Source organism: Camelus dromedarius, chromosome 4 (assembly GCF_036321535.1).
Source record: "Camelus dromedarius isolate mCamDro1 chromosome 4, mCamDro1.pat, whole genome shotgun sequence".
NCBI classification, from domain to species: Eukaryota; Metazoa; Chordata; class Mammalia; order Artiodactyla; family Camelidae; genus Camelus; species Camelus dromedarius.
In genome coordinates, this window is record NC_087439.1 from 39004025 (window position 1) to 39031374 (window position 27350).

The 27350-nt window shown below is 39.6% G+C and overlaps 2 protein-coding genes across 2 annotated transcripts in view; one reads left to right on the forward strand and one right to left on the reverse strand.

The window, feature by feature from the left end:
• Window positions 1-18074, reverse strand: part of IFIH1 (interferon induced with helicase C domain 1) — a 50795-nt gene extending 32721 nt beyond the window's left edge. Inside the window, exons 1-3 of the mRNA XM_010985569.3 lie at window positions 17482-18074; window positions 10994-11165; window positions 6283-6423 (exon numbers count right to left, since the gene is read on the reverse strand). Of these exons, the coding sequence (XP_010983871.2) occupies window positions 6283-6423; window positions 10994-11165; window positions 17482-17937 (769 nt within the window). The 5' untranslated portion in view covers window positions 17938-18074. The remainder of the gene's footprint in view (window positions 1-6282; window positions 6424-10993; window positions 11166-17481) is intronic.
• Window positions 18075-18390: 316 nt separating this feature from the next.
• Window positions 18391-27350, forward strand: part of GCA (grancalcin) — a 34065-nt gene continuing 25105 nt past the window's right edge. The window contains exon 1 of the mRNA XM_064484858.1: window positions 18391-18678. Coding sequence (XP_064340928.1) covers window positions 18676-18678 — 3 coding nt within the window. The 5' untranslated portion in view covers window positions 18391-18675. The remainder of the gene's footprint in view (window positions 18679-27350) is intronic.

The window sequence follows — 27350 nt, forward strand, 5'->3', positions numbered from 1 at the left end:
TTGCTGCAAAATTGAGTGGAAAGTAGAGAAATTACCTGTATACCCCCTGCCCCACCTATGCAGAGCCTCCCCCATCATCAACACGGCCCCCTGCACACACATAATACATGTTGAACTTTCTTATACCTGCACTTTTGTTCATGGCATCCACATAACCAGAAGTGTTGGCTGCCACTTCTGTTTACTAATCCAACACAGGACCTTTAAGGCTCGGATGAAATGTCTCACATTCCTCCTCTGTGGTAAGCTTTCTTTAAGTCTTCCTTCCTTCACAAGGCTTCTCCCCTCCTACTTTAATATTTTTTCTTTTGCTAGAGATAGATTACTGTCTCTCTTTGGAGGCATGAAACTTGTTTCCTGGAACTGGGTTATAAACTGTCTGAGGGTGAGGACAATATCCCAATGCTTGGTTCTCTCAATAATGTGACCCCACCAACTCATTCTCTGGTTTCCAATCCTCATTCACACAACAAAATAGAGAAGGTCTAATGATCAAATTAAAATGAAAAAATCACTGCCTTTGTTAAAACTCTGCTTTAAAAAAGCTTTAGGTTTATAATCACAAAAATATGTCATGAAAATAAATCCAGCATGTATTAGCTACACAGAGATTTCTTTCTGTAAAAGTACCTATATTCTCCTGAGATATGAACAATAACCTTCCCAGAACTATTATGCGATTGGAAGTCACATAACTAACTTACATGGTTCCTGGTGGGTTTCAGTAAAATATAAGCCTGTATTATCCTTCAGCAAACACCAATATCCGCGTCAGCAACAGCATCGCTCTCTCTTTCTCTCTCCCTCTCTCAGTTCAAATAAATATTTGCCTTTTGGATTGCCTTAGTGGTATCTCTAGTTCCCAATAATTAATGTATCCAAATTTAGAAAAGATATAGATGTAAAGGAGAGCTATCTTAATTCAGACCAATCCTGCAATAGTATGGGAGATCTCTCACAGTATTATTGCAGACTGCTGTATCAATTATCTTTCCCACTAAGCTCTCAAGTGCTGTGTGGTATGTATTTCTAGAGATTCTAAAAATCTCTAAATTTCTAGAGGTTAGTACTACAGAACATTATTCTGGTCCCCAAGTGCAAGGATAAATTTTGTGGCATTTTTACAGAGATTAGTATAGACCAAATCTAAGATTGGACTTTGGTCTATAAAAAGGCAAAACAAAACAACAACAAAAAAAAGTGCTCTAACAGATTGGGCCAGAAAGAACGAGGCTGTTTTATAAAGGTCAATTTTTAAACCCCTCCTACAGAACATGATCTATGCAAAATATATCCACAATATATTCCAAAGCATAATGTCACCGGATAAACCTAAGGAGTGGAACATATGGGGGAATATGAAAAAGAAGGTATTAAAGTCTGAAAACAAGCAGGTTGGTAAGCTCATTAGCTGGGGTGGAATTTTAAAATCTTCACGTGAACGAATATATAAATCAAAATATACACATGCATTCACAGTCATGCGCACTGTGTATTCACACATGGCACACTCTGCACTGTTACATTATAATCGTCCACCCTGGAACAGTGACATTCCCGTCTCTTTATAAGTGTGAAAGCGCCCTCTGCTGGCCAACCTGCGGTACTTGCATTTTCTAGTTTTATAACCCCAAGATCCAACAAAGAATGATAAAAGAAGTTCGGGGGATTTTCTGCAGAACTCTGCATAAAAGTAAGTTCATTCGAAATACAACACATTTTATTATTTCATTTTAACCGTATTTTCTTTACTTTTATTTTATTATAAGGCATTAATTTCTAAAATAGTATAACAAAAGGTCAATGTAAAATAACCGCTCACTTGTTTTAACAAACCGACAGTAGCAGACGATGACAAAGAACTGCACAACCAATTTTACTGTAAGCCTATAGAATTAACATAAACCAGATAGCTGTGTATTTGCTATAATTATTTTTAATAGAAGAAAATGATTGTTGACTTTGTGTCCCTCTGATATTTTCTAGGGAATTGTGGTCCAGAGAAACACCAAAGTTTTCCAATATTTTCTTGTTGGAAAATGACAGGTGACTTCAGAAAGCAGAACTATCACATCCAGCATTAAAATTCTACGAATAGTTGGAGAACTATTCAAACATCCTTTTAGAATTATTGTATTAATGTGGAAAGAAGCAAATTTTTTCATAGTTTGGTATATCTTAATTATTAACCACTTTTTAATGGGAAGCAGTTGGAAGGAGAAGGAAGAAGAAACGCCAGCCCCCGACGTGGAGGCATGACAAAATCACTCTCCAGAACTACCCACAAGGGAATTCTGATCTGTCACCCCAGGGTGAAGGAAAGATGTGAGTAAAGTTGGTTTCAGGGTGGGCCACTGTTACCTATGCTAGTGTGAATTACCTGTCAGGTGTCTTAAGAAGTAAAAAGAATATATATACAACATATAAAGAATCTGGGCATTAAAAATATAAACAATTAACATTTGTATGCCCAAAGACTACTATGCACTGAAAAAAATTCTTCAGAAACTGGTTCAGAAATAAAGATGAAAGAGGTCTTAATTTAAAATTAGAAATAATTCAGGTCACTTTTTAAATTTTTGCCTATGAAAATTCATGTTTATAGAATGTATGTAGCTTAAGCAATAAGTTCTTTCAATGCTACTTTGGTAACTGCTTTTGAAATTTTAACCCAGTAAGTATACTGAGATTCAAAATAAAGATTATACATTATCAATAACAATAAGATATACAAAACAAAATTGTGCAAATGAATATTAGAGATTATTGAATATTTTCACATTTATTTTGATTGTTAATTCTGTCAAAGAATGCCAATGTAGGCAAAATCCCTCTATAACTAATTTTGCAACAAAAACTTCAGTCAAAAGAACACCAATACTTGCAGATACTAACTACTATATATAAAATGGATAAACAACAAAGTCCAACTGTATAGCACAGGGAACTATAATCAATACCTTGTAATAACCTATAATGAAAAAGAATATGAAAAGAAACATATATATGTATAACTGAATCACCATGCTGTACACCAGAAACTAACACAGCATTGTAAATCGAACATACTCGAGTCAAAAATTTGTTTTAAATTTAAAAAAAGAACTCCAATAGCTTCTTTGGGCCAATGATTCTTTACAGTTATTTACATCAGTAGTTCTTTGTACTGAAGAGCATCGAGCAAACAAACAAACACTTGGGATGACCCGCATCTGTCAGCAGCAGTGTCTAGGGCCTAAAGCACAGGCCCTCCAATGACGTAAATCAGTCACCCTGTGCTGCTCCCCTGGAAAGGGCCAGAACGGACTGCACAAAACTGTCCCCAAATCCACATGACAAGTCCAACAGCACACGAATCCCACAGACTGGGAGATGGTTAAAATCTGAGAGCCGGATGGAGTCCTCAGATTTCGGTGCCGTTCACTGGACTCTCACGTGTCCTCAGACTAGTGTACATTGTGCTCGTATGGACTTTTCTTCCAAAGCACTTACTGGGCAGCAGCTCTTTAGTGACTGCTGTTTGGCAGACACACCCGTCAGCCGAAAGCTCCATGGGGCAGAAGCCGCTCCTGTTTTGTTCCACCACCGTATTGACAGTGCTGAGCACTGAGCACTACATGCCTGGCGCATGAAAGGAGTTCATTAAAGATCTGTTAAATTAAAGAAGTGAAAGGACTGGAGGGGAGTAGGGAGGGAGGGAACCCCATGAAGGAAAGACAAACCCTCTTCTGTCCCTTAAGGCCATTATTAAGATCTAGATATTTTTCACTTGATGCACCTTTAAGTTTTATATTAAAACAGTAAGAAAACAGAAATGTTTTTAAAGTTTTGCCTTGAATTTTATCCTCGCTGAGACTCAGAATCCTCCATAGATAATAAAGCACAGGCCAACAAGACGCAATAGACGGGCGGCCTTTGACGACAAGCCCTCATTTGAGATGCAGCGTCGCCTCCCAGCCTCAGTCCTGCCTTCAGCCCTGTCTCGTGTGAATTTAGGAGACAGCCAGTAACCCATAGAGATGTCAGGGAGCCTTTCAAGGAAGTTTACTGGAACAGGAAAAACCCACATTCAGAGAGTAGTTTTGGCATTCCTGCACAATCATAATTTCTTCACGAAAGCACAGCTGATCAAGTAAAAAAAAAAAAAAAAAGGTCCTCTAGAATTCAGATTCTAAAAGCTCTGCTATTTCGTACATTAAACCTTCCTCCTTAAAGTGTGGTCCAAGACCAGCGGTAGTGGCATCACCCGGGAGCAAATGTGAAAGGCAGGATCTCAGGCCCCACACAGACCCTAAAATCTGCGCATCAGTAAAATCTGCCCCTCCTCCCGACGACTCCTCTACGCGGGAACACCTCAGACGTATCCCACAAAAAACCCAAAAGCCATAAGCAAGGCTAAATAGCAGGCAAACGACAAAAAATGTTGGTACTATTCATGACAAAGGACTGCTCTCCTGTATACTTAGGTAGTTCATAGAAACCACCACCAACAAAAACATAAATACCCTAATAGAAAAATAGGCAATTAGCAACAACAAAAAGAATGAACTTGTAAAAACAATTTTCCTTAGAAATAGAAAGATTCAAATTCAAGTAGCAAAATACCAAGTTGGCAAAGTTTAAAAATAATATTACCTACTCTTGTTGTAGAAGGGACCTCAGGGCAATGAGCGCTCTGCTGCTGGAGGACGTGTAGCTTGGTACACATTCTTGGAGTGAAATATGACATTAAGTATCAACTGTCTTAAAACTGTGGCAATCATTTGATCCATAAATTTCAATTACGTGATTTGTTTTTAAGAATTAAATCAAGCATACATAGAAAGAGAGTCATTGCAGTATTTTTTCATGATGTAGAAATTAAGAAACATCCTAAATGTTCAACAGTTGGTTGATTAGTTATAAAGCATCCAATGGATGGAATTATTCAATTGTTAAAACTGTGCTGTCGAAGAGTATCTAATGAATACAGAGGAAATGTCGTTATGTATAAACGTCCAGGTATGTCACAAGACCCACGGGACAGACACCCAAAGGTGAAGCTACCATACCTCACTGTGAAAGCAGGAGAGCCTTTTTTTTTGTATGTTCCGATGTTTTCCAAATTTCCTACAATGCAACTATGTTACTTTTCTGAGTAGAAAATAGTAAACTTTGATGGAGTCAGCTCATACTCGCCCACAAGAGCGAATTGTTAAATTTTCTGGAGTTCTGTGAGCCAGTTAATGTTAAGCACAGCCATTTTTACAGATTAAGTTATATGCACTTACTAAATAAACTATATTAAAACAAAGGTAATGAATATTTAAAACTCATCACTGTCTAGCCATCTTACTAGATTTTACTATTACCAGTCCTATCAAGGCTAGTTAAGCCTATTGTCTTTGGATGGTGGAAATGCCAACTAAACTGTGCGCCACTGCACACCTATTCAACCTGGTGTGCAGCGACACGCTATGGGAGCGTGAACGCAGCCTTGGTGGGAGTGTTTGCACCACGAAGACTGGCATGCGCTACAGAGCAGGGCTTTTCTCTCTTCTCCAGAGAGCTGCTTGTTAAACATTTACCAGCACACCACAGACTTCAAGCAACTATTTCTGTTGAAAAATAGAATGTGGCCTTTTGGGGGACAGAGGAGAAGAGAGAAGGATTTTCCTATTATAAACAAATTAGAAAGGGGAAAGGATTAAATTCGTTTGATTCTTCCTTGGCTGTTCCACACGAGAAGAAGCAGGCATGGTGGTATCTAGCACTCACATCAGTTAGTTACTGAAATTCAAGCCAAGCCTGTCTAGCACCCGGTGGTCTTCCTTTCCACAACCTTGACTTTGGTCTCTATAACCCAGCGGAACCTCTCCGAGAGAGCCCAGTCTGTCAAACAGGGAGAAGGCAACAGCCTTATTTAACTCTCGGAGCTTTGGATGAGTCAAACCAATTCATGTATTTGAAAGTACTTCAAAAACCAAGAAATGTAGGACATTATGATATTATGGTATTTATCACATTACAAGAACCATGGATATCTTATAAAGTAAAATTAGAACCCAATGTGCTCATATTCATGACATAGTAATATTGCATTAGTTTTGAAAACATTTTTAGTCACCAAGAGGAATTATTTTCATTTAATCTCCTCCAGAAATATTATTTTAATGAAAAGACAAAACCCCAAAGCCTGCACTTTCTCTTTCTGTTGAACAGAGCCTGCTATCAACGGCGCACCAACTGAGTCCTTCGGAAGCAGTAATTAGTGCCTGTAAAGCATGTGTGTGTTCCAAGTACCTGAAACCACAGAAGAATCAGCAAAAGACGATTCCGATGAACTTTTCTCTATGTCCCACACCTCCAGACTGGGCTGATCTGTGGCTGAAAGAAGTGGTTCTTTAACTTCAGGACCATCTTCCCGTGACAAATTCCCAGGCTCTATAAATAAAAGTATTAGAAGGTGAACAATAGTGCCGTGCACGTTTTAATACAGTACCCGTTGCTGCTCTTGTTATTTTGAAACGAAACACGGGTTCCTAATATTTACCTGGATATATGTAAATACTCTGAAACACTAAACAGAATGTAAATTGCATTGCAAATGTAAGTTTTTGTGCAGAATAAAGAGCTGTCATTTTTATTTTGAAAACCAAGTGGGGGATCCCTAGTAGAGATCTGCCTAAATATACTTCAATACCTTGACATTTTGAAAGGCTGGGAACACGTGTTTTGTTCTGACACAGTATTTTTATTTTTAATATGAACACAGTGAGTAATTCTTTGTGATGACTAAATTCTATCTAAAAAAGCCAATATAATAAGTACTATGCTGACCGTGAGAAAAGTGTGATAGTTTCCTATCTGACCATCACCTTTAGGAAGAAAGCCACTGATTCACATTTAAGGCTGCATTAATGAAAATGCAAATTTGGTGGTAGTTTTTCTTTAGCTTGTGCTCTTGCCATTTTGTTCTCTCGCTGTGTGTTCCACACGAGCTGTACATATGCTTTAATGTCAGCCTACATTCACGTCTTCTGAGTTTCTGGAGATTTTTTGGAAATTTAATGAAATATTCTGTATCTTTCCTTTCTCCTCCCTTCCACTTCTCTCATCTGAACTTTTTCCCTTCAACTAACATGTATTGAGTGTTTTCCTAAGAACTTATGTGGGATACCAAGGAAAACAAGAGTTTCTGCCCTTCTGAGGTACAGTCGGTCAGAGAAGATGGATGCCATGAAGAAAATGTCTTAAAGTATTTTCAATTAGCTCATTTTAAAAAATAAGGAGAAAATGTACGCTGTGTACACTGGAAAATTTCCTGAAGAAAGCTGTTCTGACTTTGGAGCATCTCTTTAGACAAGATGACCTGACAGGTACATATTAAGTGTGTTTGGGGTTTATAATAATAGTAGCCAGTTTATTTTGTGCTTCACCAATGTCAAATCATATAATCCTCAAGATAACCCTTGGTGATAAGAGGAGTAAACCGAGTCAGAGAGGACAAGCGCCTGGTGAAAGGCACACATCCAGGGAAGAGAAGAGCCAGGATTCAGGGTCAGGATCCAGAGACCAGGCTGCTGTGGGCAGAGCGGCCAGCATAACAAAACACTGCAGATCGAGCGGCTCAAGTAACAGGAACTTGTTTTCCCCTAGTCCTAGAGATCAGAAGTCCACGATCAGCGTGCCAGCAGGTTGGTGTCTGGTGAGAGCATATTCCTGAGGTTGCGGAAGGTCTGCTCCTCGCCGTGTCCTCACATGGTAGAGAGGGAGAGGGACAGAGGTCTCTCTTCCTTTTCCTATAAGGCCTCCGTCCTGGTGGGGCCCACCCTTCTGAACTCATTTAACCTTAATTACTTGCTCAAGCCGTATCTCTAGACTAGTCACACTGGGAGTTAGGGCTTCAACACTGAATCTGTAGGGGTGAGGGGGACACAGTTCAGTCCATAGAAGCTCCTACCACATGAGTACTCACAGCTAACAGCTTGTTCTGGGCATCAAGGCCTGCTAGAAAAATGTTTAGATTCCCCTAAGAAGATGGACAGCTCAGCAAACAATATTGAAACCCTTGACTCCCCTGACTGGGTGTTCTGAGGACTTGAGAAGTAGTAAGCCCTGTTTATTTGGGTTGAGTTGGTTGGGAGCACCTTACCTGCTGGTAGGGGTGGTAAGAGTCTAGAGTGCTGAGCCCAGATGGGGATTGCATTTTCCATCCAACCTTCAAAAGAAGCTTAGAGACCCCTTTGTCCTTTGCCCCCTGTCTTTGTAAGAGCCCACCTATCTAGGTCAGCATCCATCATCACCAACTTTGCTTGAAAGAAGAAGCCCTGATGTGAGAGGACCCTGTCAGGGAACCAGGGAGGGAGAAAAGAATGATGGATAATTGATGCCACTTTTTTTTTTCTTTTCAGAAGGCCTTTATCTCTTAAAGAAAGTGCTTGGCCTTAACCAGCCAATATATGTGCCTGGGCTGGGAGATTTTGGATAAACTAGTCCCTAAGCCATTCTGAAATAGATGTGTAAAGACTTAATCATAATACAAAGTTACGGCATATAAAAAGGGAAGTAAAGAGGAAGGCATGTGGATATTAAGTAGATATATGTGATCAGGTGTGTTATAATACAGGTATTACACGGATGTACTTTACCTAGGATTGTTATTTTTCAAAGAATTATAATTTGAAAAAAATCACATTAAACTTCTAACAAGGCACTTTGTAAAGTGGAACTTGAAAATATCTCTGAAAGAAATACATTGTATGTAACTTGCTGCTTCCCCTCCCCACCAGCAAAGAAAGAAATATGGCCACACATGTCTCTGTCAGAAGCTAGAAGACACTTTACAGCTGATCTTCTAGACTTTTTCCTAAACAAGTATGCCACTGTACACAGTTGTAAAATGGTTTGTACCCACTACTTTGGGGGATGGATATGGCTGTGTGATCCTAGAAAGAGGCCTGCTCTTTCTAATATCCCTGGATACACTGAGGCCAAAATTTCCCAGGGAACAAAAAAATCAAGACTATAGCCATGTCCCTTTGAAGTCCAAGTCCTAGAATGGTTGTCATGGATGGAAATGGTCCTACGAGGTCTTGAAAGGGAATTCTTCTTGAGAAGAAGTGATCTGGGCTGGGGTCCAGCTCATCCCCGAGGTGTGTGGAAGAAATCTGGTCTCATCATTATCATGTAAGTTTGCCTGGACATCCCTTCAGACTTAGCAAACTGACATTAGAGTTATGCTGTGGAAATAATAGCTGGGCCGTAACATATAAATGCACAAAAATGTCATCTTGATGTTGCAAGAAAGTGGTGCCACTCAGCCCTTTCCAGAGAACTGACAACTGAAGCAAATAAAGATGCTTCCTATTAATAAAGATTTTTTATACAGTTATAAAAAGAAACTAGGGACCCTGCTGGTGAACACATCATGGAATTACTGCCTGGATTCTGAAAACTGGATTGACCACCTTTGGCTGAACAAGCCACTACCTCCCTACCCTGCAACCAAATCCCTAAATAATTTCAGAGAGCCTTTTGAGCTTTTTACTTTGTGGCCATCTCAAACACACTCTGCACAGCAGCTGTTTTGGAGTAAAGCAAAAAGGCCATTCCCAGACACTGATTATTCCTACTCCCTGTGGTTTACACACAGGTCCATTAATGCCATTTTATAATTCTTTAGGGCTTTTTAATACCTCATAGTAAAATTATTTGTATGTGTGTATCTGTCTGTCTCTGGCTCTCTTTTTCTCTCTCTCTCTCTCTATATATATATATGTATTTATATACAGTGTGTATTTCTAAATACTGAGCCAAATTAAGCTATTTCATAAATAATACAGCACAAAAACACAGAAGGGGTGGGAAAGGATAAACTGGGAGTTCGAGATTTGCAGACACTAACTAATATACATATAACAGATAAACAATAAGTTCATACTGTATAGCACAGGGAACGATATTCAGTATCTTGTTGTAACTTATGGTGAAAAAGAATATGAAAATGAGTATATGTATGTTCATGTATGACTGGGGCACTGTGCTGTACACCAGAAATTGACACAACATTGTAAACCAACTATACTTCAATAAAAATATATATACACACAAAACCCCATAGAATGTAAAATAATACTGCACAAAGCATAATATACCATTAATTATCTGTTTTCTTTTGCATAAGTAACTTAGAAAATTGTTTACTGTGTATCTCACTCCAGTAGAAAGTGCACTACATGGGAATAGGGACTGGGTATGTCTCATTTAAGTCCACATCCCCAGCTCCTAGAAGTGTCTGGCATATCGCTGGCACTTGTTACATGTTGACTGAATAACTGACTGAATAAAAGAAGTGAGGTAAACTTGAAACAATTACAATTCATTTAAATCATTCATTACCAATTAAATTTCAGTTTCTCTTACATATGATATTTTTGAAAACATAAGATACATCCTTTGTAAAGAAAAATAAGATAGCAGTTTATATTAGATTTACAAATAATGTATGTGAGTGCTATAAAATGTTGTTTTTATTGTTATAATTGAATAATTTTTAAAACTCACAGGAAGTAATATTGCAATATGTTGGTGATGACAGATCTTTTATCAGATATTTAATAAATTCCTTAAAAATGTATACAGACGTCCAGAAAACTATGCCGCAGAGTTGTAATAACCACTAAAACGTTTTCTTCCAATCAATGTTAAAATTATCTTGATAAAAATTTCAGACAATCACTTCGTTTCCAAAATAAGATGGGAATCGAAAAGCATGTTGGATGGGGGTTGGCTGCCCATATTCCAGCCCAGCTTGCAGAGTGCTGCAGTCTGGGGAAGTTCATCTTTTCCCAGGCAGCAGTTTCCTCATTAGTAAACAGAAGAAAACAGATTTCTCAAATTGCTTGAAATTTTGATTTTAAGTACCCTAGTATTTGGCCCTGTGTCTAGCGACCTCACTAGCCCCTAGATCCCGTGCAAACCACGAGCCCTCCCAAAGCAGAACGAGCGGTACCTGCGATGCCTTCCGGGCAGGCGGAGCCTGTCAACTCCTGCGCAAGCCCAGCGTTTCCCGTCTGCCTCAGCACAGTCAGGAATGTGGAAAACCAGTTTTCCTTCTGCACTATCCTTCTCAGGAGCTCTCTGACCCCTGATTCGTTCCCATTATTTTCTGCAGCAGAAGAAATCTGTTTTAAGAGAGAAGGAGAATTAAAGAAGTCCAACATCTTATGAATAAATTTAAACAGAACTAGCCCTTAGGAAAGTTGAACAATTAAGCCCATGTATAAAGGCTCATGTGCAAACACTAAAGAAAACAGTAATGCCACCCATAGCAATTCTGGATTCTAGGGAGGAAAAATGGCTGGACCAAATCCCCCTTGTATATGTGCACCATTTTGTAAGCTGCTGAGATAGTCAAACACACTTAGGAAGCAGAGGTTTTACCGCTGCCATTCTGAATAAGGGGTGCAAAAAAATGTCTTTACTCTCTAGCTAAGTTGTATCTATTTGCATCAATTTCTTCCTGTACATCTAGGGCTTGTTCTTTCTCTCAACTCATGCAGTCTGCAAATGGGAAATCAAACACTTCTTATCCAACCTCTCTCTTCCTTACTACCATTATGGAGTAAGTAACTACCATCACAGATTTACATCCTTCATTATTTGCACCATTTATTATTGCTATAATACTTTTTTCTTAAATTTGTGTTTACTTAATATTATAAGGCAAATTCATTTCTATATTCTTTTTTTTTTTTTTTACAATATGGGGCAGATTTACTTGTATATCCATTCATTACTATCTTTAGTCTTCATTTAATTTCTCTTTTAGATTAATCTATAAGTCTTTCAAAGTATGGGTCATTTGTGTAATCATTAACACAGTGCATCTCCCCAGTTCTTAATACAGTACCAAACATTCAGAGAAAAGATCACATTTAGACCAGAAAATGAGACAGGACACCAACAGCCTGCTGCGCCACTAGGCAAGCCACTTCATCTCTCCAGACCTCAGCTTCTATATGTGTAAAATGAAGCAACTGAAAAGAAATTTTAGGGTTTCTCTATCATAATTGCACATTAGAATCATTGAGAGAGCAACAGAAAATACTGATGTCTGGAATCTGTGCCTAGAGATTCTGATTTGTTCACACTGGGAAACCAGAATTTTTTTTTTTTCCAAAAGCATCTCTTGATTCTAATCAGCAGATTAGGTGAGAAATATTGACTTACATACTCTTAAAGGTCCTTCTCAACATTTACCCATCTTCTACATGTATAATTTGGACTGTTCAGCAAGATCGTTTCTTACAAAATTTGTGTATATCCTAGTCCTGTAAATATATTCCATAACCTTTTAATGTCAGGAATTTGCAGTTTTGGAACAATGCCTGGTACAAATTCAGTGTTAGCTATTATTCAAGATGACTGGGAAAAGCATCTATCTTTACAAACATTTCACCAGCAGACACTACTTAGTACAAGATTATACAGCATGATTTCTACCCAACAGGTATGTTCGTCTTATTAGCTAATAGTTAATTATGTTATTGCAAAGGCTTTGCATATAGCAACCCAACAACTCTGAAGGAGGTACCAATATTAACCCATTTTACAGATCAGAACTCCAAGGCTCAGAGAAGTCCAGATATCTCCCTAAGTCCACAAAGCTAGTAAACAGTAGGGGTAGTATTTGATCCCAGGCAACTGGCTTCTGAGACCAAATATTGCCTTCCTGAGCTATAATCATAGCTAATAACTGTCTCAATTTTAAGTTCATTTTCTGACAAGAAGTGATTTTAAAACGATTCCTTGACTTAATAAAATTTAGGTGATTTCAGTCCACCTCCCCCACAGCATTTCTAAGCAGATTCTTGCTCATTTCCCATTTTTCTCGAACTTCATTAATTTTCTAATGGAAATTCTTTGTCTTCTGTGGTGTGTGTAACATCTTTATTATTATCCGTTAATTTAAGCAATAGTTGCTGAAGATGTTAAATGAGACTGGTCTCAGCACCTTCTTTTAACTCAGCCATTTCCATTTTTAATTATCCCATCCTTTAATCAGCTTTAAATTCATTCCACAAAAGTAATCAGAAAGAATTTCTCTGAAATGAACAAGCGGAGCACTGTAATAAGTACTTTTATTTTAAAACCTAAGCATATTATATCCACTAAATTTTCCTTAGCTACTAATCAGTTAGTTGATCTTCCCTGTAGAATCACATTTGTCAAGCTTGCTTTGTCCTTGCTGAGTTCAGGCATTTGAGAATCATTATGCCATTATTTCCTACAAGTATTTTCACTATTTGCACGTGGAAATATATAAAATGCCTGTGCAATTTTACCAGCTTCATCAAGAGTCTGAATTTTAAGAAACCTTCCTAGCTTGAGTGCTAGAAATTCATTGTGATGCAACACAATTTTTTTTAACATAATCTGTTCTCCTGAAACACAGGAAAAATATTAAATCCCAATATATACCTTTAATTACTGAAATCCTAGGAAAGTGAGTATTTTGACTTGAGACTGAAACAGGACATATAAAGATTCCTAGTCTGTTCCTTCCCCACTGAAGGTTTTCTCTGAATATGAAGTTTAAAATGTCTATGGATACATTGTTAACTAATTTATAGAGTATAAAATAAATGTGAATATGTGGATAATATAATCCAATGCTTTCATATTCTGAATTCTCTGATCTATATTTTTTCTTTCCAACACTAATCAGTTGAGAAACCAGTGATATTTCTTTGAAGCACTGGGTTGCCAATGCAACTGTAAAGTTTGATAAAAATGCTTTCTCCCCTCAGAACAATCTTAGATAGCTATTTAAATATAACGGTGACTTTTTAATATAGCAGAGCTCAACTCTCAGTACCCGCAAATCAGGAAGCAAAACTCATATGTTAGAAACAAAGGATTTTCAAGGACAAGTTAATGCCTTTCTGAATGAGTATGTGTTGTCATATTGACATAAGTGAGTTCTTATTAGTACTTTTTCTTGCTAATAAAATTCTTATCCATTCTAATTTAGCTGACAGTACAATGAGCTGGAGGGAGACCGACTCAGACACTCAACCTCATGTAGACCGAGCTGGAGGGTTTCTACCTGGACTGATGATACTCTCTCTGGTTCTCCCGTGTAAACGAAAGCTATATGGGGTCTTCCAGGACCACAGATGTTTAACGCTTGAACTGGCCAAGGGTGAAACACGCAGGTTGCTTAAGCTGTTCTGACTGATATTAAGACACTATGAAAATGTTTATATGGTCCAGAGCTCATGGATAAGTCATGGACGTGCTAAGGTGATAGTTAGCATCCTAGACAGAAGCAGCTCAGCACAGGGCGCTCCCTTACGGCTAGGGATCGTTCTACTGCAATAATTCATAAAGCGACTCTTGTCTTTATTGCCGAGTCTCCAGTGTTTACAATAGGCATTCTTTAACTATTTGTTAGAAAATGAACACTGACCAATACTGCATCATAAACTCCATGAACGCACAAACAGTATTAGTGTTACTCTCCAATCTTTTCAGCCCTAGCGTGGTATCTGGCATACGGAACCACTCCATAAATTTAAACCAAATGAATGAATCATCAATCAATTAAATAAATTTCTTCAGGTTCTTGCTGGATACAAAACTAAATCTAGGGTCATTTTTAGAAGCTCTGATGTAAGGGGGGCAGGGATTGCAAGGTGGAAGTGGGTATAAGATAACTAGACCAAGTAGAAAATGTCAACTGGAAAACAGGTAAAGAATTAAAATATTTTTAGAAGTCCTGATTTCTTAGTTAAGTGCTATCTGAAGATGTCAAAGAGGCAAATTTGGAGATCTTATGTTCATCATCCATCCAGGCCCCAATGCTTGGCAAGGCCATTTATCACATCAGGTGTTTTCCATTTCTTATTCCAGACAACAATTTGGAAATAAATCCAATCAATCAATACTTAGTAAGCACCAATCTTATACTTAGTTCTAGCTAGGTTCTGGTTTCATCCTTAGTTGAAAACATAGTTACTTCCTCCAATCACAGTTTACTCCAGGGACTTCAGGAGGCAGATCGCAAGTTCAACGTGGGATATTTACCTAAGTCCCTGAAACTTTAAAGTCACAAGGAAGGGTAACAATATAAATGATGGTAGAGATCATCATCATATCAAAATAGCTCTTTATTATTTATAAAGCTTTTTCATAAACACTTTCCCTCATGTTCACAAACATATTATACGTGAGAGAAGAAATTATTATTATGTCCACTTTCTAAGTAAATTTAGGATCAACAAACTAAAATAACTTGGCCCTAAGTAACACATATAGTGAGATCATAAATCCAGGTCTTGTCATTCCAAATGCCCATCTTTCCCTCCTATACTTTACTGTTATAAGATAAATACTCATCAATGACACCGTATCAATGTGCTATAGATTCTTCTAAACCTAGTGTTTCCTTCCCATCATCTGCCATAGCTTACTTTTGATACTGACGGTACACATAAAATGACATGTACAAAAACTATTCCATCATCTCACACAGACACTGTTCCTCCTCAGAAACCCTCAAATCCATGGCTCCTCCAGCTTTCAGAGCCTCCTTTGAAATATGAATCTGAGGGAGAATTTGGGTTGCTTTGGCCTTAACTGCTACTAGGACAGAAATGTCCCTTTACTCTGTATCTTCTTTGTGTCAAATCCCTTGAATTCCTGCTAGCTGCCTCCAAGCTTGCCAGAATCAAGAACTTGGATAAAATCTAGCTGGCAGAAATACAATCCAGGCAAGACAAAAGTGATGCTGATAGGCAGAAGTATTTAGAGTAAATAAGGAGAAGTGCTGTTTCACTGGCAATCGGGACATCATACCCACCAAACATAAACAGCTTTGTGGTGTTACTGGACTCTGTTGCTTCTGGACTTCCTAACAGCTACTGTGGCTGGAAATGCCATCTTCCATCTCCAGCTGGCTTGAAGGCTGCATACTGTCTTCCAAATTAAGATTCTGCCACAGTGATGTACACATTTGTCATATCCAGCTGGACTACTATAATGCGTTCTAGCTGGTTCTCAATACACAAAACTACATAAACGTTACAGACAACAGTGTAAAGTAATTTACTTGTTTGGGAAAACCAGCAACAAAATTAGATGCACACTTGGGTCTTTGGATAGGCCTTATGTCTGTCAAGTTGAAAAAGGAGCATTAACTTTAGTCACCAAAGAACAAGTCATATTATGGGCTGATAGGAGTCCAACACCCAGAACTTTGTAACGAGGATATAAACAACTGATGAATTAAAGGGAAAGAGAGAAAGACGGAAAATGTCAAAAAAAAAAAAATAGCATGTTAGAATTCGACCCCAAAAATGGGTTTATTTACCTACATGTCTTTCAAAATAAGACTTCTGACAAATACCCTAAGTCAGATTCAAATGGGTCATCATTTCTATACTTCACAGTACATCCTCACTCACTGAAAAAACCATGAACAATAAAACAGTACATTAAGTGTAGTCACCTGTAAAATTCACCCTGTCCAAGTGCCATCTAAAAAATCCACTATTCCTTTACTAATATGGAAAACTACAACTATCAACATATTTTTTCAATTAAATACCTCCAATTTTTGGATTCGCAGAGAATGTTGAAATTTTGATTAAAGGAAATAAAAGGTGTGTGTGTGTGTGTGTGTGTGTGTGTGTGTGTGTGTGTGTGTGTGTGTGTGTGTGTGTGTTATATAGTTTCCCCATTTGGACCAAAATTAAATAGCATAGTGCATAATATAGCCAGAGATTGGCAATTTTTTTTCCTCTAAAGCCCAGATAATAAATATGGCTTTGTGGGCTACATGGTCTCTGTTCAACGGCTCTTGAAGCCCAAGAGCAGTTACAGCATGTAAATGAATGAGCATGGCTGTGTTTCAATAAAACTTTATGAACTGAAAATTTTAAAATTTAAACACCATTCTTAGCTTTTGGGCTCGATTTAGCCCATAGGTTATGGTCTGCTGAACTCTGTTCTATGGAACTATACAAAATAAAACATAAATTTCCACATCACCAGGTCCTAAATCCCAAGCTCTGCCCTGACTTCTCAAGAGACCTTCACAAGTAATTTAAACTGCCTCGGTTATCTCATCTGTAAAACGGTACAGCTAATAACATTAAAAGGCTCAATAGATTATTTTGAGGATGAATTCTGGTGATATATTTTGCAAATGATGCTAATTGGACATAGTAAATGTTTAATAAATGTTACCTAATGGCATACATTATTATTCTTGAGTTAACGCCTCTTTATTTCAATGAAAGAATTAGAAAAATAACTTTGTGCTTAAATTTTCAAAACTATGTTTTTAGGAGCCTAGACATCCTCTTCTCAAGGAAGAAGGGAACCAAATTTACCTAAAGATGTCGAAGAACATTGGAAACGGGGCAAACGAAGGAAAAACCCTGAGTTGCAAAATCCACCTAAAAGTCCAGCTCCATTTGAATTGATACCTACCCGATTTCTGTCTTCCACTGTCAACAGTGTCTCCTCCACACATTTATCCAAGACATCTGTAACTAGAAGCTTGTCCACCAGTGTGGGCTGAAGGAGGTTCAGCAGTTGGAGACACTCATCGTGAGCGTTCTCGAAGGATGGGGAGGGCAAGTCGGTGAGCTCCGGGTTCATATAGCGGGCGGCTAAAGGGTTGCCTGCTCGCAGGAGGGCCTCCACAAATATCCTGGCCCAGCCGAGGGGCCAGACCCCGTTCTCCAAGGTGTTCAGAAGGAGATCAGCTGCCTGAATGTTCCCGGTGGTGGCAGCCGCCCTTTGAATCCGCTCCTTCACCTCTGCGGGCAGGAAGGTCAGGTAGTCCAGCACCGGCTCCACCTGGATGTATGTTTTCACTCTGGCCCTGAAGCACGAGATGAGATAGCAGAAATACTTGTCTGCGGAATTCCCATCCGACGACATCTTTCCTTCTCAGAGGAGCGAGAAAATTCTCGCAAGTCGACGGACAAGTTGCCGTTCTCCGCGCCTCAGACGAGACGTGAGTCCCGCAGGGTCTGCAGCACCGCGCCCCACGACGACGAGGCCCCCGGGCCGGCGCGCGGGGGCGCAGCGGCACCTGGGCGGGCGGGCCGGGGGGCAGGTGGGCGGGACGCGGCGGCGGGAGCGCCGGGCGGACGGGGCGGGCGCGGCCCCTCGCGTGTGTGCGCTGCGCGGCTCGGCGCGGGTCTGGGGCGCCGCCGCTGCGCGCCCGGGGAGGGAGCTTCGAGGCCAGCTTTCCTCCCGGCGGTTATATAGTTTCCCTGGCTTGTTTCTGTTTCGATTCTCTTCTTTCAGTAGTTTCCACACGTAATTGGCCGGGCGGGGCGAGTCTGTTTGGTCGGGGAGGGGCCACTCTTTGCTAAGTTCTGGCGAGATGAGTCCTTTGGTTAAAGGGCAAGGGAAAAGGAAAGCGAATTCTCTCTTCCACCGAGTAAGACAGGATCGCTCCAGTAGTGTACGCGGGTATTTGTCTGTCTTGCAGGGTTTGGCCCCAAAATGCAGGTTTCTTTCCCACGGCCGTCTCGCTTCACCCTGGGCGTGAAAGCGCGTGATTGGAGACTTCCCAGCCCAGAGGTGAACAGAAACCGCCAGAGACCCTGATGTCAACAGGAAGGTGTTATCGTTGACGGGTGAATGCAGGCAGCCTCTGGCCCCGTCTGAATGGTAAGATTACAGGGCACAGGCAGAGAGATGAAGCTAAGAAGGCATCTTTTGAGAGATATGTAACCCCAGAACCCCAGGATGAAGGGACCTCTGCACCCTTTCCAGAATAAACCTGCCCTGCTGAGGATGCCCAAGAACTCTTTTCTCTGGGGATTTGTGGGTGGGTATGAAAAACAGCAAGTAATGATAAACAATTAACTTTATTGCCTCATGCATAGATTATAATATTTATTTGGCTCTGACCAAGGCCTGGTGACAGACGCCGAAAGACTTGAACCACCAACTCAGTTTAGGAGGAAGCCAAGACGGAAGGTTTGGTATCGCCCAGCGTGTAAGTTTCCCATATTCTTTAATATACAACTTTCCTTTAATAAAACAAAACAAAATCCCCAACAACTTATTTTTGATGTAGCTGCCATTCTTTTCTTGGATTCAATACAGCAAGTTTTGGCTGGAGCAGCTAGGAACTTAATTAGCAACTAATGTACCAACTTGTAGTAAACATCAACATTTGTCTATGTCATGAGGGAAAAAAAAGACACCCACACTGAAAAATGGCAGCTTCAGTTCAGTACGGAAGCCACTTAAATCTGAGTCCTTCAGGTTGCCATTCACACAAGGCATTCTGCAGCCCTGGCTGACTGTGGGTGGTGGTGTGTCTGCTTCAGAAGGAGAACCTCCTGGTCCAGAATTATATGGAGGAAGGAGGGGTCGTTTAGGCTTTAAGAAAGATACATTGAGGGAAAGTAATCTGTTAGCAATGCACATTCAGTGAAGTTTGGATAGGCCAGGGAAGCCTGGTGGTGTTTTGGACTGTATAAGAGAAATACGGAATCTTTGTATTTATCGGAGGCATACAAAGTACCCAATTGAGTACTTTTTGCTGTTGTTTTATTTTATTCACTAATTATATTATGTAGCTAAGCCTTTTTCCTCCCCCCAAACGGTAAGCTGCTTGAAGAAAGGACATATAGACACAGGACCAGTACAATACTCTACGAATAGTAGGCCCTTGCTGATCCCCCCCCCCCCGTGGGAATTTTATCTGCCTTGCCTCTAGCAGCTAAACTAAAGTCAAATACACAGTGAAAGTTGTTGAAGTGCAATGGAACCTTGGACTTGTAGCTGGGCCTGATTTGTGCTATTCTTTGCTGTCTCTTTATAAAACATTACCGTATCTTTTCTTCCTTGAGGACATTTATCTTGTAGATAGAAGAGAATCACATTAGATGTTGGTATAGAAATGTTCAGATGATTAATTTTAGTTATGTGTCTACAAAGATACCTTTTAGGGCAATTACACTATGGTCCATTCTCACCTTCTCAGGTGCTGGCAGGCTTGATTCAGTCCGTTAAAGCAAAAACAAATAAGCAAACCAAAAAACATTCTGGCCCCTGGTATTCACACTTCTGTCCTGTAGTTTCAAACACTGGGGAATGAGAAGGGGTTGCTGATTAAATATGGGAAGATAACTTCATCTTCATAACACCACAGAGTTGCTGTCTTTGGTAAGAGAGGGTCAGATTTAGACGTTTTAACATCTGGTAATTTAGGTTCTATTTATTCAGTCACTTAAGCAATGTTTATTAAGCATCTGCTATGGGACCAACGCTGCACTAGGTGCTGTTTACAAAACTAAACAAAGTTTTTACTTTTATGGCACTCACATTCTAATGGGGGTGGGAAGTCAGAAAATAAATAATAACTAGAAAACATACAATGTGTGTGGTGAGGCTGAGTGCTGTGAGGACTGTGGTAAGATCTACCTAAGAATGCACATGACAGTTTCACTGGTTGATTTTCTGTATAGACACCCTCTCCTGGTCCTCCCTGCTAGCATCCCATAATATCCGTCTATAACAATACATATTTCCTGTCAAGTAAGAGTCATTGTGCTGGATGAGCACTGAGTGATGAGGACTGATTGGGGAGGAGTGCCTGAGGGAAAATAGAAAGAAACGTCTTCTTTTAGGAATCTACCGTAATCTTGAGAGGAACACTTCTAAAGGAGGGAAGTTGAGGAGAAATAAAGCCAAGCCACAGTCTCTTAAAATGTAGCCTTTTTCCTCATCTATAGTTTTGCATCAAGTTTTAGTTTAGTTTCTGATTGTTTAGTTTTCCTCTGTCAAGTGTCTTGAAATAACTTTCATTATCATCCTCCTCACTGTTTCCAAGTGTAAGTTTCTGTTTCCTTTCTCCTTTGAGGTAGGAAATTATGCTGACCTATATCGTTTCCTTCTTTTCTAGAGCTGCCTTTCCTTTTTAAACCCAAAAGAAATATTTCAGTCTCCATCAGTTTTAGAAGTCACCTTTTAGCATTTTGTTCTTTAAGTAGCAATTCAGGGAGATACTAGATAACAAATTCTTGCTGTTAGCCAACTTACTATATGAGGTTTCCACAATTAAGAAGTAGTAAAAATCATAGCTGCCACTTCTTTGACAAACTAGAACTATAATGTAATGGCCACACATAACAGTAGTGCTTTTCCAAAGAAAATGACAATAAATTTAATTTGATGAAGAAATGCTTCTAGAATTGTTTTTCATTTGTTTACTAAATTGTATCAGTAAAGAGACTACTCTGTGTAATTTAAAGTTAGATGCCCTTCAAGTAGCAGAATAGAGTTGTGATTAAGCAGAGAGGCCGTGAGCTCAGGATGTCAGGATTCACATCTCAGCACTGCCTGTTAATTGTTGTGTGATCTTAGGAAATAACCTCAAATTGAGTTCTCAGCTGTAAAATGGGAAGGTTGATAATACCAGTACTGTGTCATAAGATTGTTGAGTACTTAGCGCCGGTCCTGGCACGTTATACGTGCCCTGTTGGTGACTGCCGGCGTTCTTAGACAGATGATGAGCAAGAGATGGGGCCAGCCCTCGGTGAATGTACAGTTTATAAGGAAATAGCTTAGTTATGCACATAAACATTATATAGTAACTAGCCATTTAATTGCGTTTTTACATAGGATCCTTTTTCACTAGAAACGGAAGCTGATAGGCTGATTTAGCAGAAAAGTTTGTTAGAAGGATACTGTTTATATTTCAAAAACATAAATAGGTCCAAAATAGAAAAGGAAATTCTGGCTACGTTTACTAGATCAGGATACCCATTTCTTAATTACTTCCAAAAATTCAGTTATAAAGTGTTTGGTTTTGAGTGTGCACATGTAAAAGCTTTTCTACGTAACGAACAGTTTTGGCAAAAAAATTAGATGTTATTGAAAAATTTTCCAAACATCCGTTTTGCTAAATGCTTCCCCCAAAGCTTAAGTCCTTTCAAAGCCAGTAACTTGCATATTTGCACATGTTTTGTTAAAACAGCACCTTTGCCTCAAAAGCATAGAATGGCTGTGCTTCTTTTACTTTATTTTAAAACAAAGGCTTAAGAGCAAACCACAGTCAAAGGTAAGTAGAGTGCTGTTGTCTTGTCCTTGAAATCGTGGTTGACGTTTAGCTATGGGATTAGATGGCTTAGCCTGTGTCCATTCTGATTGAGGAGCATCTCTACTTGTCGCTTAGTACCCACCCCATACAATTAGTTAAATATTTTTATTTCACTTCAGCTCCTGTATAACTGACAAAGTCATGAAGTAGGAGTAGGGGACATGAATTATTGCTGTAGACTGAGTTATTGGAATCAAATATTGAGATAAGTTGAACCAAACTTTTGAATTGCTTAGTCACAAAGGGTTAAACTAAGACTTAAAAAAAAAAAAAGATCATCAGTTACTAAATATTTTTATTTTAATGCAGTAGATTATATCAATTACATTTTGAAATCTTATTTCCTCTTCATCCGAGCCCTTACTTTTAAGTTTTTGTTTGTATTTTATGATATGTTATTACAGCTGTAGATGTGAATATTTTCTAAATAAATATTCATATATTTATTGAGGTCCGTGTTCAAATATTTTAGCTGATAGGGATCGAGAACAAAATACTTGGATACCAGAGCTCCAGAGAGCTTCTCAAGGGCTAGAGATTGTGGTAAATTTAAAGAGCAGTATTAATAAGAATGGAGGAGGAAGGTGTGGAGGTGAAAGGCAAGAGAGCTATGGGAAGGGAAAGAAATTCAGCTGTTAGATCTTGGAAGTAGAACATTTCAAATTGCTAGTGTTATTGCTTTGTGACAAATATCAGTATACATGGAACCTGAATATATTTCATAGCCTATTGCCAGACATGCTATCCAGCAGATTTGTTCCTGAAATTGAATATTTTAATAAAATTCATTTTTATTTAAAAATAGTTTGTATTCTCTGCAGAAATTTCAGGGGAGAAATTGTCATATTGAAGGAGATTATATGAATTACTTATAATCCCATCACCCAGAGATAGGCATTATTAATATTTTAAATGTATTTCCTACCACTATCTTATTGCATAAATATATGTGTAAATGCATGTATGTGCACATACATACACACACTCAACATCTGTTCAACAGACAGTGAGCTGATATGGTCTCAGTTGTGAGGAAGAGATTTCCAGGGACCAGCTCTCCAGATGTAGTTCCCATTGACATTCCAAGGGGAGAAAGAACCCGTGAGAGACTCCCTATGGCAGGGATGGCCAGGATGTGTGAGCGGCAGTGCCCCGGATTGAATAACAAGTTCATTCCTGTGTTGTATTTGCTGTACTGACCCTTCTTTGGCCTAGAGCTTTCCTGAAAGTCGGCCACAAGTAATAGATTTGTGTTGTGGTGCTTGGATTAGTAAAGGAGACACAGTGGCCCCACGTGGTGGAGCAGATGTGCATAGAAAGTGTATCTGTAGAAAGTGAGACAGGGAGCACGGGCGGAGAATTCCATCCAAGGGAGGTGCTGAGAGCCGAAGCCCTCTAGGAATCCTCAGACTTCTTGGGATCTGAGCCAGGCTTAGCGTGCTCTGTAGGACAGGAAGGCCATCTCAGTACTCAGCTGCGAGGTAAAGAACACCCGAGGAAATGGGCCCAGCAAGAGGGATTGATTTTTCTCATGTAACAACTCAATGAGTCATCGAGGTCAGAACTCTGGGATGTGTCCTGTAATTTTCTTGGCTTTTCTCGCGTGGTTGCAAAATGGCTACAACAGCTCCAAACATATCTTCCTACAGCTTCAATGAAAAGCATCTTGTTGGGGGATAGAACATAGAGTCTCTCCCATTTGCCTTTTCCGAACAGTAAAGAAAAATAAAATGTTCCTGGAGTCCCCTAGCAGGAACTTTGATATGTCTGCTGGGCTGGACCTGGGTTGTGCCCCTAAAGTAAAATGATATCCATTCAAAACTCTAAACAATTCCGATTTCTGATAGTAAGGTATCGTTCGTCATAGGAGCGCTAGCCATTTTATACGAATACGAAAATACAAAAATAATCCAAAGGAGCCTAGAAAAACTTGTGTTCTAGGTGCTTTCCTCACCTGAGCACACACATTGCCCTTGAAGAGCTTCCCCATTAGGAAGTTCAGTTCCCTGTTGTGGTAGAAAGTTGTTCTCAGGCCTCGCTGCATATTTGACTCACGTGGAGAGATGTACACAAGTATCCACTGCATCAGAATCTCCATGACTGGAACTTCATTGTCAGTTATTTCTCCTTTCAATTCCGCTTGTGACCCCACTCTCCAGCCAGAGCTGAGAACTAGGGAGCAGGGCCTCTGTTGGTTTAGGGCCAGCGGAGAGTGCAGTTGAGTCTCATTATTTGCTATAAAGGCACTGAATTAGTGAATACTGAACCACTGTTTCTGGGGAAGTAGAGAATTAGGTTCCTGTGAGCCACTGGTCGCAACATTTCTAAAACCAACCAGTACATAACCTTGTTTTGTTTGTATTTCTGTTTGAAGACCCTTTATTTAAACTGTATTGTTGACTCCTTAACATTGAACTCAGGGTCAGCAATACCATGACTCACATCTGAATGAAACTTATCTAGTACATAGTTTCTTTGTGAGGCCAACACAGCCTTCCTGTGCTCAGATACACTAGATAAAACTTCAGGACTATGCTTGGGGCCATTTTAAACTCTGAAATCACCAACGAAAGGCACAAAAATGCAAAAAACTGGCACTAAGTATATGGTGAAAAAGACACTGGTTTGCAGGACGAGAACTGAAACAAGGAACTTGTTTAACCTCAGCTGGGAAAATTAAATTTTATAAAATTTTAAAATATTTTTATAAAATATATTCCCTGATTACAGCTAAGAGAATTTAATGTTTTCTCCTCTGAATGCCTAATTAGAACATATGTGTATCTGTGCATCGCATGTGCGTGTCTGTGTGCATGTTTGTGTTGAGGGTGTATAGATTCGGCACCCCTCCGGCAGCTTGCGTCGTCTTTTCCCAACCTCAGGACTGGTACACAGGTTTAGAAGTTTATTGGCACGGGTGGTTTCATTTCATTGATTCTTTCTCCCTCAAACGCAGTAAAAACCTCAAGAGGGACATACTCTTATTATGTAGAAGATTTTAAAAATTTTAATGATAGAGTGGTTCCAATTATTTTATTGCTATAAATGATCTATTTAAAAATACTTTAAGATGAAGGTAAAGAAGGTAAAGATAAAATCACATAGTGGATGAATGTTAAACTGCAAGCATGGACTGCGGGCGACACCTGATCTTACACATCTCAGAAAGGTTTTGTTTCTCAGGAGCAGACTGCTTAGGTGCCCATAGATGTGCTGTGGGTTGTTAATTAGGAATCAAGAATGACAGCAACATTTAGCATTTGTAGAACACTGCAGTGAATGTAGAGAAAACCTGAACTTCCTCACAAAATGAACTCTGAAAGCTGAACCAGGTGCTCAGGTGGGGCCAGGCACTGCCTGTGGCTTATTTGTTGTCCGGAACCTCGATGACTCAGCGTCTCCTCCGCGGAGCCGGCACACAGAGAGCAGCGCAGGTCGCGTCCTACGCTTTCAGCGGTATCCAGGCCATTCTCAGAAGGGGACTCAGCGGGGCAGCCTCCCCTTGCCGCCTTCCTCGGTTGCCTCTGCACTGCCTCTGGCCGCTGATGCCGTTGCCTCTACCGCCACCTTGTGGGGTTTTTACTGTCCAACCTTCACTGTGTCAGAACTGACTTCGCTGGTCTCAAGTAAATAAAATTGTAACTAGGTGCAGTTACAGATTTTTTTGGCAGATAGCAGAAAAGGGAGATCATCTATATTTCCCAATGGGAGGATAATTTAGTATAAACTTTAAGTGTTATGTTTTATAAAAACAGAACGACAGAAAGAGGACTGACTGATCTGCTGGTAGGGAATTTCCTCATTTTGCAAAGGACAGAGACTTGTAGAAGTTGTGCCTGACATCACAGCCAGCAAACAGATGAACTTGGAGTCAATAATCAATCTCTAAAATATTTAGTGAATGTTTCCTTCAAGAGTTAAAATAGGCAGTAATAACTAGAACAATTGTTTTAAAACCTAGGTTTTATTATTATTATTCCATTATAATGAGGACAGAAGATCAGGAGATGATTGCCATTGGAAAAAAACAGCTTGTTGCAGTTTCCAAAAGGAGAGGGCATACCAGCCCATGCAGGGTCACATGGGGGAAGAACCAGGGTCAAGTAGGAGGTAGGAGGAGAAAGGGGAACGCTTGGGCTTTATTTTGGTTTCCGTGGGAAAGGCCAAGCAAGGCAAGGTGAGTAGGGTTAGAACTGGCTAGATTGAATAATTTTTCCACAGGCTCTGGGTGTAGAGGCTGTCCCTTGTTGCCTAGTCTGTGGCCCTGGGGAGATTTGTGCAGAGAAATACTGCCCTGTGGCGTGTAAGAGCCAGAAGTTGAGTTTGGGCTCTGGACTTGCTCCTTGCATTGAAAGGCACACTCCCTGGTGAGTCTTTCGCTACCTCTAAGAATTGGCTAGTCCTGGGAGGGACAATCTTTCCTCAGTCAGTGAAGCCCCTAGATCCAAGAACATCAAAATACAGAAAATAGGAAAATGTAGTTAGTACACCAATTAACATACTCTGCTAAAATCAGAGAGTGTGGGTAAATGAACGCAATTAGTAGGGTTAATAAAGGGAAATAGTCCTAACTCTGATATTGGTGTTAATTTATTATCTGCATGATATGGCTAGCTCATAGGTAATTTTCTACAGGAACGTTTCTCAAATGTCAATCAGGAGGAAATACCAAAACTGATCTAAATGATAGAGTCAATAAGCCTGAAGATACATGTTTGCTGAGTTAACACTTCAAGGTTGGGATCACAATCATTTAATTTTTCAAATTTATACTTAAAAAACTCTATTTCAGCCACATGCTTTTCCAATGGAAATCAATTGTGTTTCCTTCTAAACAGTTTTTACTCCATGTGTACATTTATTTAAAATAATATACCGTAAAGAAGTGTTACACAGGAATTTTAATTTAAATAAATATTTTATCTTTCTTACCCATATACCTAGATATTTGCTCTCTATGTCCCCACTCATTCTTTTTTGGTACTGTCTCTTCATTTAATTATGTTTTCTGATATCACTAACTACCATTTTGACAATTTATGAGCACACTGTGGCCTAAAGATTCTGTTGCTAGGTTACATCCTCCATTCTCCTCCCCCTCCCCCTTGATTCTGGGCTGGTTGCCATAGTGCCTCTTGTAATGGGTGGCTCAAGTCTGTACTGGAATCATGGCGGCTGAATAAAAACCTGGGTTCTCTCATTCTCCCTCTCTAGTCTACATAGCCTA